The sequence below is a fragment of the Peromyscus maniculatus genome, chromosome X (assembly GCF_049852395.1).
Source record: "Peromyscus maniculatus bairdii isolate BWxNUB_F1_BW_parent chromosome X, HU_Pman_BW_mat_3.1, whole genome shotgun sequence".
In the NCBI taxonomy this organism is placed as follows: domain Eukaryota; kingdom Metazoa; phylum Chordata; class Mammalia; order Rodentia; family Cricetidae; genus Peromyscus; species Peromyscus maniculatus.
This window is the reverse complement of record NC_134875.1, coordinates 39,471,337-39,488,977: the sequence shown is the minus strand read 5'-3', so window position 1 is coordinate 39,488,977 and position 17,641 is coordinate 39,471,337. Positions and strand designations below refer to the sequence as shown.

Below are 17,641 nucleotides of genomic sequence, written 5' to 3'. Positions count from 1 at the left end.
AGCAATTGAACTCAGGTTATCAGGCTTAACAGCAAGCACCTTTATTCTCTGAGCCATCTCAATGGCCCAAGAACCTTTTCACATATAGAGGTTTATGTCAGACAGTTTTTATATTTTAATTGACACATGAGAATTATGCATATTAATGAAGTATAATATAATATGTGTATATAATAGATAGTGATTAAAAAACATATGATTGACATCTCTACCTACTTAAAGATTTGCCATTTTCTATTTAGTGCTTTCAGACTCCTCTTTTCCAGTTACTTATAAAATCTATAACAAATTGTTATAAATCACAGACACTAACTGTACTATGGAATACTAGAACTTATTCCTCATAACTAATTACATTTTGGTGTAACACTAAACAGTCTCAGCAGGTTCTCTCTCTCTCTCTCTCTCTCTCTCTCTCTCTCTCTCTCTCTCTCTCTGTGTGTGTGTGTGTGTGTGTGTGTGTGTGTGTGTGTGTGTGTGTGTGTAATAATAATAGTCAAAGAAAAAGAGACCATCAGTTTAAGGGGGAATAAGAGGGAACATGGGAGGTTTTAGAGAAAGGAAAAGGGGAAGTGTTGTAATTATATTTTAATGAAAATAAAAGAATAAGCCGGGCGGTGGTGGCACATGCCTTTAATCCTAGCACTTGGGAGGCAGAGGCAGGCAGATCTCTGTGAGTTCGAGGCCAACCTGGTCTACAGAGTGAGATCCAGGACAGGCACCAAAAAGCTACACAGAGAAACCCTGTATCAAAAAACCAAAGAAAAAAATAAAAGAATAAACTGAGTTCCTATAAACATCTGCCTACTAGATATTCTATATTTCAGATTCACTCAAAACATATCTGTTGTTTCCTTAACCACCTAATTAAGAGCATAACTTTGGAGCCAGACTCCCAGGATTCATATTCTAACTACTTTGCCCCTATAGTTGTGGGATCTTTGGCCATTTTCCTTAGCTTTACCATACTTCACCTGCAAAATAGGCATAATAAAAGTAGCTTCTTTGCAGAGTTACAGGGAAAGATTAACTGCGTAAATACAAAGCACTTACATAGGGCTAGAGAGATGGCTTAGCAGTTAAGAGCACTTGCTGCTTTTGCAAAGGATCTGGGCTCCATTTCCAGCAGCCACATGGTGGCTCACAACCATCTGCCTCTCCAATTCCAAGGGATCCAACAACCTCTTCTTGCCTCCGTTGGCACCAGGTAGGCATACAGTACTCATACATTCAAATGGCAAAACACTCATACACATAAAATAAATCTTAACAAAACAAAATAAACATACCTACTTACACAATAAATGTTCAATTAACATTACCTGTGAATGGGGCTGGAGATATGGTTCAGCAGTTAAAAATGAGTACTGCTCCTCACAGAGGACCCGAGTTTGGTTCCCAACTTCTTCAGGGGGCATTTTACAGCTGCCTATAACTCCAACTCCAAAGGTATACAATACCTTTGTTCTCCACAGGCAACTACACTTAATGTTCAAATAACCACCCCCACACACACACACACAATTAAAAATAAAAATATGATCTATGAATGTGCCAGGTAGAGGATTTTAGGCACCAAGGACACCAAACTTAAGTATTTTACATGTGTTCTCTTTTGTGTTATCAAACAGGTAAGATCACTGATGTTTATCAAGGATTTGAAAAAGGAGATTTGTATGAGTTAAGGAACATATTCACAGGTGTGTAGTTATGGAGTAGGGAGTTGAATTCACACTCCATATCTTTAGAGCAATACTCTCTCACCCCATTCCCATGTCACAATAGCTCATCACCCTACAAAAGCTAACATACAAAAATTGAAAATTCTGGATATATTGCAAAGATGCAAGAATCGTAAATTCTTCCTTTCCTGCATTCTTTACAAATTTTGTAGGTCACAGAAATATTTAGTATTTAGTCTATATACTTGCCTCATGACTGGTGCCAGTTTGTAAGCTGAGACTTCTTGATTCTTGATATGATGAATATTAGTCATAAAAAGATAAATACAGAAAACAAGGGTATAACACTTCGAAAATTTTTATGGAAGTTACTCACATTAATGGGTGTGTGTGTGTGTGTGTGTGTGTGTGTGTGTGTGCTCATGCATGCGCATGCATGTGGGGGGGTACATGCCCACACGCACACCCACCCACATCACGCACACCCACCCACATGGGGGTAGGGCAGGACAGAGGACAATCCTAGGTGTTGTTCCTTAGGCAGCATCTACCTTTGTTTTATATCCAAATATGTTTATTGGGCTGGTTCCCACTCATCATGAATCAGGGTGCCTTTGATGCTGCTTCCTCCTGAAGGAGCATCCTTCTGTCAGCCTTTCCTGACAACAAAAATGAGTATTGACTTGTTTCACTCAATTGTTCCTTCAGCTATCTTGCCAGATTTTTCGTTAATTTTTGAGGTTATATCATTTCTCTGTTAGCTTTATTCCCTCTAACCTCTCCCGTGTACCACCCCCATCTTGCTCTTTTTCAAGGTCATGGCCTCTTTTTTTTTCTTTTATTGTTGTTACATTTTCTCTGTGTGTGTGTGTGTGTGTGTGTGTGTGTGTGTGTGTGTGTGTGTTCCTAAATACATAAATACAACCAGCTCAATATAATATAATGTTACTTGTATGTTATGTTTTCAGGGCTCACCATTTGGTATTGGATAACAAATTGGTGTGCTTTTCGCTGGGAAAGACCTAACTGCTACTGTCTTAATTACTTTTCTATTGCTGTGAAGAGACACCATAACCAAGGAAGCTTATAAAAGAAAGCATTTAATTGGGGGCTTGCTTACAGTTTCAGAGGGTGAGTCCATGATCATCATGGCAGGGAGCATGGCAGCAGGCAGGAAGGCATGGCACTGGAGCAGTAGCTGGGAGTTTACATGTTGAGACAAGAGACTTAACTGGGAATTGCTTGGGCTTTTAAAACCTGAAAGTCCACTCCTTAGTAACATACCTTCTCCAACAAGGCCACACCTACTAGTCCTTCCTAAATAGTTCCTCTAGCTGTGGACCAAGCATTCAAATATATGATCCTATAGAGTCTATTGTCATTCAAACCACCATAGATTACTAGATGTTATTTACAATAAGATTCTAACCTATTAAAGGGTAGTGGTCAAATCTTACTTTACTGTTATTTCTCTTCAGTGTCTATTAGAGTCTCTGTTTATAGTAAGTTTTCTATTTTTTAAATACTTTTATGCCAACTAACACAATATTAAAACTTAGAGTGAAAATCCCATGTAATAAAGGATCTTTCACTGTATAGGTGAGAGGACTATATTCCCTGATCCACCTAAAGATTATAAGTCTAGTTATACACAGAATTTCAGTTTGAATATACTTTATGTGACTCCAAAGGTCAACGATTAGTTTAAGAAATTATTTCAGTGCTGGGGAGATGGCTCAGCAGTTAATAGCACTGGCTGCTCTTCCCAAGGACCTAGGTTCAATTCCCAGCACCCATATGATGGTTCACAACTATATGTTCCAATCCCAAGGGATCCAACACTCTCTTCTGGCCTTTATGGGCACCACATATGCACATGGTACACAGTTATACATGCAGACAAAACATTCATACACATAAATTTTTTTAGTTAATTTCATTTAGTAAGAATTTATTGAACAAAAACTTGGTACAGTAGAATAAAATATAACATTTCTTTAACACATTTAATATTTTAAGAATATATTCATATATCATATGTTTAAAGCAAGAACTAAATACAGCCAAATTTTATTTGAGTTAAATGTGTTTTATAGAATAGCTCATAACATGACATAACCAAATAAATATTTGCAGTTAGTCTTTTTGCTTATTTTTTGTGATTTTTGAAGATAGGGGTCTCTTGTAGCCAGGCTGTCCTCAAACTTACTATGTAGCTAAGAATGACTTTGAACTCCTGATTCTCTTGCCTCCACAACCACAAAATTACAACTATGAGCTGCCACACAGATCCAGATTAAGTGTTCTTAATTACTTTGAGCAAATGACAAAGAATCTTGGTGCTTTTCTGCACTCTGCAAAACTTGGTTAGAGCCTAGACCTAGAGTCAGACCACCTGCTCTTGAACCCTAACTCTACTGTGTAATCTTAGGCAAGTTATTTTTCTGTGCTTCACTGTTCACTCAGTTGTCAAAAGGATGAAAATAACCTGCCTACCTCACAGAGTTGCTGTATAGTGCTAAGAACAAAGATTTTTGCAAATTGTGTGTACCCAATAAATGTTATCACTGCCTTGATTTGTTGGTCATCTAGGACATGTAAAAAAATACTAGAGTCCCTTTGAGTTTCCTCATTCAGTGTAATATATAGTTCTGCCCTTTAAATAGGTGAGTTTTAGAAATTACCAGGCTCTGTTGGCCATGTGCTTTTCATGGGTAGGTGTTTGGTTCCAGGGTAATTGGTCCAATATATTACCTAAGTCAGTTACCCTACTTCTTCCAGCTCTGAAAATTCTATGATGTATTCTGAGAACTTGTCAGTTTCTGTTCTCTGATTTTCTTGTCTAGAGTGTGACAGGAGCACAATAACTTTTCATTTCTATGCTGCATTACAGAGTAATCTTTTTGAAGATATTTTAAGTGACAATTAAGATCCATGTAAGTTAGAATTCACCAGCATTTTTGGTGTGAAAAATAACTAAACTAAAATAATCAAATTAATAGATTTCATATGTTCATAGCTAAGTTTAAACATGTTCCGGTTAAAACAGCTAAAGTACTCCTTAATCCTCTGCTAGTACCTGACATACTCCCTTTCATCCATTGTAAGATTCAAAATAATGTAACAACAGGTAATGCTAAAATGGCTTAGAGTCAGTGAAATACACTAGGTAATAACGAGAAAATAATACATTTTTCAAGTGAATTGAATAGTCGTATTCTTTATGATGGTGCATATAGCAATAACATAGTATATAAAACTAAAACTGGAAATAAAACTATAATTCTAGTTAAATTTTATTGTGTAAGTAGTGTTTTCATATATATTAGTAATAAAGTAACTGATGTCATTTTCTCCATAGAACTACTTTTTGCTCTCTTCTTCTATGGATAAAACAGTCAGGTTATGGCACATTTCTAGAAGAGAATGCCTTTGCTGTTTTCAACATATAGATTTTGTCACTGCCATCGCTTTCCATCCAAGAGTAAGTAACCATTTATACATATACTCTTTGTCATACTAAATAGAGATGAAGGAATTTGATTTCCGTGGAGAACAGTTGGGACTACAGGATTAAAAAATCGTTAGTAGCCATATAACTGAAAAATTAATATCTTATTTTGCTTTTGAGCTTGGTGTTGTGACATCAGCATTTAGTCCCTGTACTCGGGAGGCTGGCGCATGTGAATCTCTGTGAGTTTGAGGCCAGCCTAGTCTATACAGTAAGTCTTAAGACAGCAGGGCTGCCTAGAGGCCATGTCTCAAAAAATGGGGGAAGGGGCTGAGAATGTAGCTTAGTAGGGTATTTGCTTAGCAGCAGGAAGCTCTGAGTTCAGTTGCAAGCACTACAAAAACTGGGTGTCGTGATGTATGCCTATATTCACAGTTCTGGGAAGGTAGTGATTGAAGGATCAGAAATTCACAGTCACTCTCAACTACACAATGAGTTTGAGGCAGGTCTGGGATACGTAAGACCCTTCAATCAGTCAGTGGTTGGAAAAGAAGTATTCTAATAATTTGCATTACAAATGGGAAATTATATTCTAAATACAGTAGTAAAAAGTCATCCCAGCCAAGCGGTGGTGGCACATGCCTTTAATCCCAGAACTCGGGAGGCAGAGCCAGGCAGATCTCTGAGTTCGAGGCCAGCCTGGTCTACAGAGTGAGATCCAGGACAGGCACCAAACTACACAGAGAAATCCTGTCTCGAAAAAAAAAAAAATCACTTCAAATCCTTAATAACACATGGAATATAAGTACATTATAGCCTAAAGATGTGAGATATTAGACTTAGAGATAGAAAAATAGCTAAACATGGTAGTGCATGCCTGTAATGCCAGCTCTCTTGAAGCTGAGTGGAGGACAATCACTAGTTTAAGGCCAGGCTGGGCTATATGACATTGTCTCTAAAAGGAAAAAACAATAGGTGTAACATGGTAAAGGTGAGTCTATAGGTGAGAATTATGGAAGGGTTGTGGAAGGGAGACAAAGTTCAAGAGACTGAAATGGGTAATGACCAAATTTAATTATGTGATATCCTGAATTAATATTTAGGGTTGTGAAACCTTGTTAATCAATAGTGTGTGTGTGTGTGTGTGTGTGTGTGTGTGTGTGTGTGTGTGTGTGTGTGTGTATGCTTACATGAATGTGTGTGCGCTTGTGTGTATACATGTTCACATGTGGATATACTTGCCATTGTATTCACTTGAGGAGGCTAAGGTCAACATTGGATTATCTTCCTCTATCACACGCTACCTTATTTTAATAACTAATGAATTTTTATTACTTTATGTATATGAGTTTTTTACATGTATATCTGTGTACCACATGTGTATCTGGTGCCCTCCAAAGCCAGAGAGGGTGTTGAATCCCTCAGAACTGGAATTATAGATGCTTGTGAGCCACCATGTGGATGCTAAAAATGGCACCTGTGTCCTCTGGTAGAGCAGCCAGTTCTCTTAACTGCTGAGCCATGCTTTCAAACCTACCTTATTTTTTGTGAGGGTCTCTCTCACTGAAGCTGGAGCTCACTGTTCTGACTAGACTGGCTGGCCAGCAAGCTCTCCAGAATCTACGTGTCTTGTTCCCTGCCCCAGCAATGGAGTTACAGACACACCCGACTTTTATGTAGGTGCTAGGGATCAGAACCCGAGTCCTCCTGCTTAGGTAGCAAGCATTTGATCCAAAGGGGCCATCTCTGCAGTTCTTGTTAATCTTAATCTTGTTGTTTGTTTCTTGTTTACCATTTTTGAGTAACCATTTTTTTTTATTTTTTGGTTTTTCGAGACAGGGTTTCTCTGTGTAGCTTTGTGCCTTTTCCTGGAACTCACTTGGTAGTCCAGGCTGGCCTCGAACTCACAGAGATCCGCCTAGCTCTGCCTCCCGAGTGCTGGGATTAAAGGCGTGCGCCTTGTTTACCATTTTTGAAAACAGATCTCACTGTGTTGCTATGGCCTCAAGTGATCCTCCTGCCTCAAACATTTGGAGTAGTTGAGGCAACATACATGTGTCGCTGATCCTGGCTCACATTGTTGTTCCTTTTTATTCATTTCCATCGAGAAAATCCTTTAATATCTACTCCTAGAAACCAAGTACTTTACCAGGTGTGATGGTACTTATCTGGAATTCCAGCAATCAGGAGGTTGAGGCAGGAGGATCATGAATATGAGACCTGCCTGGGATACATTGTAAGTTTCAGGGTAATGTGGGCTACATAATGAAACTTGGTCTTGAAAATAGAAAAAAAAACTATTTAATTTTATTTCAACCAAAGAGGAAAAAAGTTGACATGGAATTGTAGATGCCTTATGCCTTTATGGTACAGAGCCATAAATACTTAAAGCTGAATTAGTTTTGGTTTTCTGCAAATGTAAGCACAAGGAAGAATACTCATTGATACCGCCACTACTGCCAGATTAAAATAGGTGGAGGACTCAAGCTGGCTCTAAATTGACTTTCCTCCCAAGTTTGGTAAATGGCTACCTTGCAGTGAGGTCATGCATCTCTATTTGTTTAATACCCATTGTCTTTTTTAATGCAACTTTCAGTCATTTTCCCCTTTCTTCGTCTTTTCCCTCAAATTCGTAGAAATCACTAACTTTCCCCCTCAATATAATTGCTCTCCCAAGGCAAACCTATAGCTTTTAAAAGGCTTGAGAACACTTGAAAATTAAAATGATATAATCTGTGTTTGTATGTTATTAATTTTGGCCATCAAACTAGTAGAATATTCTTTCTAAATAATGTTCTTATCCCTTTCCTTAGGTAAGATAAAGGATGGAATTTATACTTTGCAGTAACTGAACCAAATCTCTCCACCTATTAAAGTAGCAGTGCTGAAGGAAATACTAGTTTGTAATAGTATTCTATAGAGTTATTATTGAGGTCTCAGTTCTTTCAATTATTTTTGTAATTTTCTTTGAAAACCTAAAAGCTATGGTGAAGAGATTTTGACAGGGGCTGGGGAAAACAGTCATGTCAGCATTTTCTTAGACAATGTGACTCTACTATAATATAATGTTGCCTGGAAAGAAAGAAAGTAACAAAGTTGTAAATAGAATAAGAAATTGGAGACACATGCTAATATTTCAATACAGTTTAAATTTTGAAGTCCAAGATGAAGTATTTTTAACTTGTTCAACTTTTCTGGTAGATGCTATACAGTTTACTATACCATATCCTCAAGAACATCCATCATGTATAGATCATCCATGACAGGCTTCAGCAGTGAATTAAGTATCTTATATGAAGAAAATGTCCTGATTATTAATATATAATCCTTGTGTTTGTGGGAGGTGGTAGTTGTAATGAGAGTCTGTACCTTCTCCTGTTATTCTTTGAGAAAGAGTTTCTCACTTAACCTGAAGCTCACCAATTTGGCTAGACTTGTTGGCCAGGGAGCTCTAGGGGTCTGCCTTTCTCTGCCCCTGAGCACTCAAGTTACAGATGTGTGCCGTTACCATGTGTGTGGGTGCTGGGGATCTAAGCTCGGGTCCTCACACTTTACTGACTGAGCCATCTCCCCAGCCCCTGATAAGTAATGATAACATTACCAGAATTTAGCTCAGCTGAGTGGTAGGACTAGTTTTGTTTGCAGAGGACTTTTCAGCCTTGACTCTATTGACATTCTTCGTTCTAGTGGGAGGGGTGAACGTCTTATCTGTATATTGTAGGATGATTTATAGTGGTAACATCCTCCCCTACACTAGACTATGATAATCAGAAATGTCTGCTGACATTGCTGTATGCCTAGGATGGATCCAGTTTCTCTAGATACAGAACTCCTGCACTGCAATTCAAAAAAGCAGGTTCAATTTGTAACTGGCATTAGCCTTGTATCCCAATGTTACACATGTCCCTGAAACATGCATGGTATAAGATAATGTTTCCCAGAGCATACCCAAAGAAAGTCCAGGGTGAATTCAATTAAAAAGCCACTACCCACTTTATCCCCCTTTTGGATATTCAAAATACAGGTTAACTGAAAATCTTACAAAGTTTTTGCACTCCAGAATTTCTTTTTTTTTTTTTTTTTTTTTTGGTTTTTCGAGACAGGGTTTCTCTGTGTAGCTTTGCGCCTTTCCTGGAGCTCACTTGGTAGCCCAGGCTGGCCTCGAACTCACAGAGATCCGCCTGCCTCTGCCTCCCGAGTGCTGGGATTAAAGGCGTGCGCCACCAACGCCCGGCAAACTCCAGAATTTCTTAAATTTAATTGATTATAGAACATTTTTTCATGTGATGCTTACTCACACATTTATATTAACATCCATACTTGGAAAAACAGTTTAAGGATATAATGAAGTTATTCAAATTCTGTGTCTCCAACATGAAAGCTGACATGTTTAATTGTTGTCATTTTTAGTACACAAAATGGTGCTTGCTTGAAGACTAAGACTTTGTGGCTAGGTGTAAATGTAGCTCACTGATCTTTATCTCTATCACTTGTTTGACTCTCTAGTACCCAGCCTTCAAAATAAAAAGAAAATAACAGTAACAAATACTTTTCAACTAACACTTCATTTTAGATTATTATTTCTTATCTCTTAATGTGTTAATTAGCCAAGCTTTCCCTGATGAGAAAATAAAAGCATTCTCTTGCCAACTTTTTAGGATGACAGGTATTTTCTCAGTGGATCATTGGATGGAAAACTCCGCCTATGGAACATACCTGACAAAAAAGTGGCTTTATGGAATGAAGTAGATGGTCAGACAAAATTGATCACAGCTGCCAACTTCTGTCAGAATGGAAAATATGCAGTAATTGGGACATATGATGGTAGATGTATTTTCTATGATACAGAGGTAAGAGCCTTGTGGTTTTAGACAAGTTATTTGTACCCTCTGGCCTTTAAATGCCTTATCTGTAATATAGAGCAAAAATGGTAATATCTGAGACTTAGAACAAATGATCCTTGAGGTTTCTTCTAATTCTGGTATTTTTAATTTATGATTTTGTTTTAGCATTTGAAATACCATACACAAATACATGTACGATCTACTAGAGGGCGCAACAAGGTTGGAAGAAAAATTACTGGCATTGAACCTTTACCTGGAGAAAATAAGGTACTCTAGTATTCAAAACCATCTCAATCCACACTGTGTACTGATTCTTGAAAGTTAGTTTTAATATCTGGGCCATAACATAGGGGAATACTGCTGTTTGTAGTTTTGCTGTTTATTGGCTTGGTGTTTAACACCCTTTTGGTATTATGGCATAATTTAGATTAAAAGATGATATTTTTAACTTTGGTTTTGGTTTTCTTTTAGATACTGGTAACGTCAAATGACTCCAGAATCAGACTATACGATCTCAGAGACCTATCACTGTCCATGAAGTATAAGGGTTATGTCAATAGCAGCAGCCAAATCAAAGCAAGTTTCAGGTAAATTGGCATTGAGAAATCCCCAAAAGTATGGCATTTCCTCACTCCCTTTTTGTCATTACATAAGGTTTTTAAGTCTACATTTTTATAACTGCTATCACATCATATCATCATCATACAGTACCTACTTTGTCTACCTGCATGGTAGGTAAAAAAAAACTATCCCTGTTTTGCAAATAAAGAAAGCAAAACCCTGGTAGGTAAGAAAACTATCTCCATTTTGCAAATAAAAAAGCAAAACCCAGAACATTAAATGATTGGCCTAAAATCATAGTTCTCAGAGACATGCTCAGAAGATTCTTAGCTCCAGAATGTTTGCTTTTTAACTTTTATATAAACTTTCAAGAGACACCCCACCACACCACCACCACTACACACATATTGCCTTGATCCCTTTAGGTACAGGAGCTAAGAAAGCATTTGATCACCCTAAAGTAGAGTACCTTGTCATTATACCTTTACTTGCCATTATTATTTCAATTCTTAATTTGGGATCTGTAAGCTCTCCTGAAATAGGATTACCTGCCTAGCTTTTCTTCTTTCTAATCCTGCTATCAACTCTTCTCCAAAGTCAGTTATTTTCTTCTTGAAGAACCCAGTAATTACCCAGCCATTCAACTGGTGAACTATTCTACTTCTGTTATCCTTTAAGGCACTAGTTCTCCTAGAGTAGATTAAACATCATAGTTACCTGGGCTTTGATGAAAATACTAATGCTGGTAGAGTCAGGATTAGCTCAGTGAGGCCCTGGGTTGGGTCCTCAGCACTAATAATGTTCAAGATGTGAACAACAGCTTACATCCCTATGTCTGAAAAGATTAGCCTGGTTATTGTGACAGATAGTATAGTCATTATAACAGTGCTAGAACAAGTAAGTAGCAATGAACAACAGCATCAAAAAAGCCTGGCTCTGCATCAAACCACCTTCATAGTCTTCAGAATAAGAAGATGGCTCTAGTTTTCAACAATCTCCCTCAGGTGTTGTTTTAGATATTTTAAATTAGGAAGCACTGATAGAAGGAAACCTTGATTTTTTTTCTGTTTATTTTTTGACCTGTCCTGCTCAAATATAGCCATGACTTTACTTACCTCGTTAGCGGTTCAGAAGATAAATATGTTTATATCTGGAGTACTTACCATGACCTAAGCAAGTTTACTTCAGTCAGGAGAGATCGTAATGACTTCTGGGAAGGTATTAAAGGTAAGCAAATGCAGCTTACTTCTATGTATGTGCCTTATTATAGAGGAGTAGAGATTCGTTGTGACCGCACTATACTGGAAACATAGATGGACGGACTTATGTCTTCCACTATGTCAGAATTTATAGAATAACAATAAACTCTCAAGTTACAACAATTTTGTTGGCTGCAATTTCCCAAGAAGTCCCAGTTTCATTTGATAGCTGGCCTTCGGCCAACACAGGTTCTTTTTATCCCAGTTCTTAAGAATCATTACTTGTGTGGGGGTAGTGTGGGTGGTATAGTTCCACACATGACACTGTGCAGCTGTAGAGACCAGAGAACAACTATGTAGAGTCGGTGCTCTCCTTCCACCGTGGGTTTCAGGGATCAACTCAGGTCGTAAGGCTTGTGTAACAAGAACCTTTACTAACCGGGCCATCTCCCTGGCCCTTTTGTTCTATTTCACTTACTAATATTAAGTTTCACATCACACATTCACGTGACACACTAATTAGTAGCTTATAGAGTGGCTACAAAAGGGTTAAAGAGGTCACAGAGTTGAAGGAAGCTTTACTGGGGCAGAGGCAGATAGATGCAAAGAAAGTCACTGGGGTAGTTAGATAAGACATAGGAACACAATGGAAGAGTTTCTGGAGGCTCAGCAGAGCAACCCACAGCCAAACTGTGAAAGCACAGGACTGAAAAGCAGGTGACAGGCAGGCAATTCAAGTGGGACACTTCCAGCAGGAAGACTAAGCTGAGCTTAAACTTACAGGACAATTAGGAGCTCTTTATTCTTGACATGGACCAGGTGGTCAGATAGCGGTTCACTGGGTTTGTAACCACTACCATTAAAGTGATAGGCTCTGTCTTTTTATAGGGTCCAGATGAGATTTTCCCACCTTTCGATGTATTCACTAAGTTCTGGGGCCATTTTGTTCTCTGATAAAGTTTTAATAAGCCCTTGTAGTCATATGCTTTCAGTCTACTTTGATGAGTTTGTAGGTGCTACCCTTGTGGCTTGTCTGTGCTTGTAGTTGGTGCTGGACGGGTGATGGTGTCTGTGTGTACAAATAAGATATAAAGTCAGCCTGTCTCTGCATTCCTATTCAAAATGGAGTCAAACACTGCTTTGTACTATGGAGCCACCCACAGCAAGACATGGAGAAACTTAGAGCAAGGCGCAACCTGATCTTCAAGCCATATTGGCAGTTTAACAAATGTGGTTGTGTTTCAGTAGCAGACTATTTCATTTTTCTATACCAACGAGAATTATTGTGGCCTAACATTTGAAAAGTATGGAAGCATAGAACCTATATGAGACAATTTTTTAAAAAATGGTTCTGGATTTTAAATTAGTCTTACGTGTTTTAAAAGGTCTTTTTTATAGTCTCATTTTTGTCTTGATGCATAGTATAAACTTTCTCAGTTATCCTGAAATAATTTTTTCCCAGCACATAATGCAGTGGTTACATCAGCCATCTTTGCTCCAAACCCAAGTTTGATGTTATCCTCGGATATTCAATCTGAAAAATTAGAAGGTACTGATAAAAGTGAAGATGCTGAAGCTTTGGATAGCACATCTACTGGTAGGTGCCTATATTTTATTTGTCCTGGTTTTTTCTAGCCACCTATGGGAAGATTTTCATACATACAAAGAACGTGTCTTGTGTTCAACATAACAGTTGTTAGATACCCATTTCTGAACATTTCAGTAACATGTTTCTTGTAAGTTTTACACCTTTAAATTCATCTAGGAATTTTGGAAAATTGGGAGTTCATCATTTTTGCAGGCAGCCTTCTCTGAAGAGAAGTCAAAATGAGGCGAGCAAGATTGTATAGCCTGTAAAGGCCCCTGCTGCCAAGCCTGACACCTGAGTTCCATCCCCAGCACCCACACGGTAGAAGGAAAGACTACCTAAGCTACTCAGAACATCATCACATGCAGCCCCGTGGGTAGCTGACAGAATCAGCACATACAACTTTAATCAGCTGCTTCTAGACAGAGATGGCAGAGACTCCTAAGTGCTTGAGTTAATGTTGGGTTGTCCACGCTAGTGTAGTATTTGCCTGCTTTTAGTCGGTGCTTAATCATCGTTTGCTTCCTGAAGTCATGATTCAATAGGTAGCTGTATACCTACCTGCAATTTTGAGAATGAGTGGTAAGTTCATTTATGTATTTGTTTACTTACTTGTTTTGAGACGAGGCCTCACTGTGTAGCCCTGGCTGGCCTAGAGTTTGCTTTGTAGACCAGGCTGGTCTTGAGTTCACAGAGATCTGCCTGTCTGTGTCTCCCAAGTGCTGGAATTAATTATAGATATTTAAAATGCTCAGAATAGGAAGTGAAAGGAAACTGTCAAAAGTAAGAGTGATTGTAGCAACAGTTATAGAAAAATGTTCTGTACTAGTCCTAAGAGTGTGGTTAAGAACCTGCATATGTGAAGCAGTTGTTAGAGAAAATAAGCTTATATTCGAAAAAGCAGTCGTAGAATACTTTCTTATGGATTTCTGCACCCTGCAGACAGACCTTTTACAGAGCCATAAAGTCACAGCAATAAATAGGGGTACAGAGGGGGCTTTTGTTTTGTTTTGCTTTGTTTTTGTTTTTCGAGACAGGGTTTCTCTGTGTAGCCTTGACTGTCCTGGAACTCACTCTGTAGACCAGGATGGCTACTTGAATTCCTGAAAAGTTTTTAAGTACTTTCAATTAACTGTCCCAATAATGTCATTTATACTATCCATTCTACTCACTGTGCCATTCTGTTTGAAGAATACTCTTTTGGTTTTCCGAGACAGGGTTTCTCTGTGTAGTTTTGGAGCCTGTCCTGGACCTCACTCTGTAGACCAGGCTGGCCTTGAACTCACAGAGATCCTCCTGGCTCTGCCTCCTGAGTGCTGGGATTAAAGGCGTGCGCCACCACCGCCTGGCCTGAAGAATACTCTTAAAAACAAGGATGAATTCTAGCCTAGCACTTCTTTCAACCCAAATGATAATTATTAAGATTTTACTAAATGCCTACTTGGAGACAATCTATAGTATATTTTTTAAAGCCTTCTCAAAATTGTATCACATTAACAAGGCCCCATTAACTCTCTAGATCCTTTTTGAAGAGTCACAGCTTTTAATGAATTATTTCCAAATTTGTACCTGTCAAGGCCGGGCAGTGGTGGCACATGCCTTTAATCCCATCACTTGGGAGGCAGAGCCAGGAGGATCTCTGTGAGTTCAAGGCCAGCCTGGGCTACCAAGTGAGCTCCAGGAAAGGCGCAAAGCTACACAGAGAAACCCTATCTAGAAAAAAAAAAAAAACAAATTTGTACCTGTCTAGGTATAGCTAAGATTAAACTGGCAACTCAGGGACCATAAAACACATCCAGTGTCTCTCACTCTCTCTCTCTTTATTCCTGACATTTGGCACTTTGGGCTTTCCTGTATTAGCCCCCACCCCAAGGTTAGGATGATTACACCATGTAATAAGAATTAAAAACAGTGTAATATAGTAGTCTCATCCTGTAGCTCAAGCTTACCTGGAACTCACTATAGATTGAGGCTGGCCTCCTCAAACCTCTGCCTCACCTGCTTTTGCTAAGATTCCAGCCACTATTTGAGTCTCAATAAAGAATTTTCATTTTCTTCTGCTTCTCTCATGTCTCTAAATCCTTTACTACTGCTGCACTGTTTGCCTTTTAAGATAGTCCAAAAGGAGTATAAGGAATGTTCAAAGACTCACAAGACGGTATTAACAAACCTAGAGTGAAAACATTATGTCTTCCTCACCCAACTTTTCAATGAAAATTTAAATTCCTCGACCTCTAAGGAATCAGTACTTCTTATATCTACAGTTTTTAGTCTATAGATAATCAACAACATAGAATTCGTTTGTCAACTGTTTTTACATGGCTGGCAAATGTAAAAGGTAAGTGTTTGGGCCACTGAGCAGAGCTACATAGATACTCAATATAGACCATAAAGACAGAGTGCTGTCAGCATTCACAGAGCAAATGTATGTACTCATTTCATGGCAGTTTCAGTATGTCTGTGCTACAGCCAGCCTTATCAATCATCTTAGAGACCCCTCTTAACAGCAGAACTGCTGCCCAGCTGGTAACATTCTTCTAGTATTCCAATCCTGAGATTGAAATGGAAGCATTAGGTGGCATAGAGGCCTAGACTACCTTAGAGTAATTTAGTCATTCAGTCTCCAAGGACCTGTAACATCCCTAAGACAGAAAAAGAACAGCTAAGAGGAAGTTAAGTGGAAGTGTGCTTTAGTCAGGCAGAAATGTACCACAGAATGTAAGCATTCTAGAGAAATCAAGAAAACAGATGGTCGGAAGAGACTCTTTCCCACCAAAGGTACAAACAGGGTTGTGAGCGTGTAGTATTGTGGCAACAGGCTTCTTAGTCCTTTAAATTCAACTAATATCTTTTCTTCCTGCTTTTCAGGTATTGTGAAGACAGATAACACCGAAGTTCTTCTCTCTGCTGACTTCACTGGAGCAATCAAAGTGTTTATTAACAAAAGGAAAACTGTACCTTAATTTGAAAATATATTTAAAATAACCATATCAGTGAGTTTCTATATGTATCAGAAATGAGAAAAGTATTATAGTGTTTCAGGCTAACATCCTTTTTTAACTTTTATTGAAAGTTGTCCAAATATAATATATATTTTTTTGAGAGGCAGTGTTAGCAATCTAGGAACCCCTAGACTAGAAAGAATGTGGCTAGATTAACATTGCCGAGCATAGAGTTTATGTTTTGTTATGTTTATGTTTTGTTATATAATTATAAACATGCACAGGTTTCTGCATGAAAAGATATTAATATATTAATCACATGTGCGTGCCTTTTGGTTACATGCACTAAATCTAACAAAGTTAAATTATTGCGGTGGCTCTTTTGGCCTCCTGCTGGGTGATAGTCTTGTTTCTAGCTCTAATTTTTTTTGCACAAAATTTCGTTTTTAAGAAACGTGGTATCTTTTGACTGAATTATTGTTTTGAAAATGTTATATAGGTTTTCAATAGGTCAATAACCATGTGTAAATGGTTTTTTATAAATTTCTCAATTTGGGGACAAGATTTTTTTTGTGATCTAAATTGTGGACTTATTCTTTACTTTGTATGTGTATATATATATAATTTTTTTTCTTTGCCACACTGGAGCACAATGTTTCTATGTAAAGAATTCTTTTCTTTATCCATGAGCACCAGGCTTTGCTCACTTAAAAATAAGCCACATTAAGGAGTGAGTCTTCTTTTTTACAATAATGTAAAAATGAACTGTTTACATTTTTTTTAAAAGCATTGTAGTTTTTAAAAATTAAGCTGTTTTGTTTTGTGTTGTTGAATTTGAAAGGCCTTGTAAATACCAATATAATGTACCAATGAAATAACATCTGGGACAATGGAACCTGGTAATGTTGTTGATGGTTTGCATATGTTGCTGAAAATGAAATGTGTGTCATTAAAGTTGGTCATCAACACTTGTTAAAGGTGAATTATTTTTAGATGACTTGAGTAAACCAAGAGATGCAAGAAAAACCAACTTTTGTCTTCAGTTGACCTCAGGCAAACAGGGATTTTAAATCCCTGTTCTGATGCATTAGCTACATGCCTTTGAAGCTGTTTCTGAGTTTCATTCTCCAGTGAGTTGTGGTGCCATCTATGCTCACGTGTGTTCTTTCTGCATTGTTTCCAGAACGTGAGCACGTGAGGAGTCACCATCATGTCCTAGTTAATCTAGCATGGTCTTGATCGTCAGCGTTCTTGGCTTTCTTCTTGGTTGCTTGTCATCCGCCTTGGATTTCGCCTGCATTGCCCTCTTACTCTAGAGCGTGCTCTCTCCCACTCCCTTCCTTGGCCTTACCCACCTCTCCTCCCTCTCCGCTT

The 17,641-nt window shown here is 38.2% G+C and overlaps 1 protein-coding gene across 5 annotated transcripts in view; it reads left to right on the top strand.

The window, feature by feature from the left end:
* Positions 1–17,238, top strand: part of Wdr44 (WD repeat domain 44) — a 99,959-nt gene extending 82,721 nt beyond the window's left edge. For 4 of the 5 annotated variants that reach the window (XM_042268905.2, XM_042268906.2, XM_006992964.4 and 1 more), the window contains 7 exons: positions 5,044–5,166; positions 9,792–9,983; positions 10,143–10,244; positions 10,449–10,564; positions 11,638–11,765; positions 13,200–13,334; positions 16,194–17,238. In XM_042268905.2, the coding sequence (XP_042124839.1) occupies positions 5,044–5,166; positions 9,792–9,983; positions 10,143–10,244; positions 10,449–10,564; positions 11,638–11,765; positions 13,200–13,334; positions 16,194–16,288 (891 nt within the window). In that variant the 3' untranslated portion in view covers positions 16,289–17,238. Of the gene's footprint in view, positions 1–5,043; positions 5,167–9,791; positions 9,984–10,142; positions 10,245–10,448; positions 10,565–11,637; positions 11,766–13,199; positions 13,337–16,193 lie in introns of those variants that run through there. The other variant, XM_076562409.1, reaches the window with a different exon arrangement.
* The last annotated feature ends 403 nt before the right edge of the window (positions 17,239–17,641 follow it).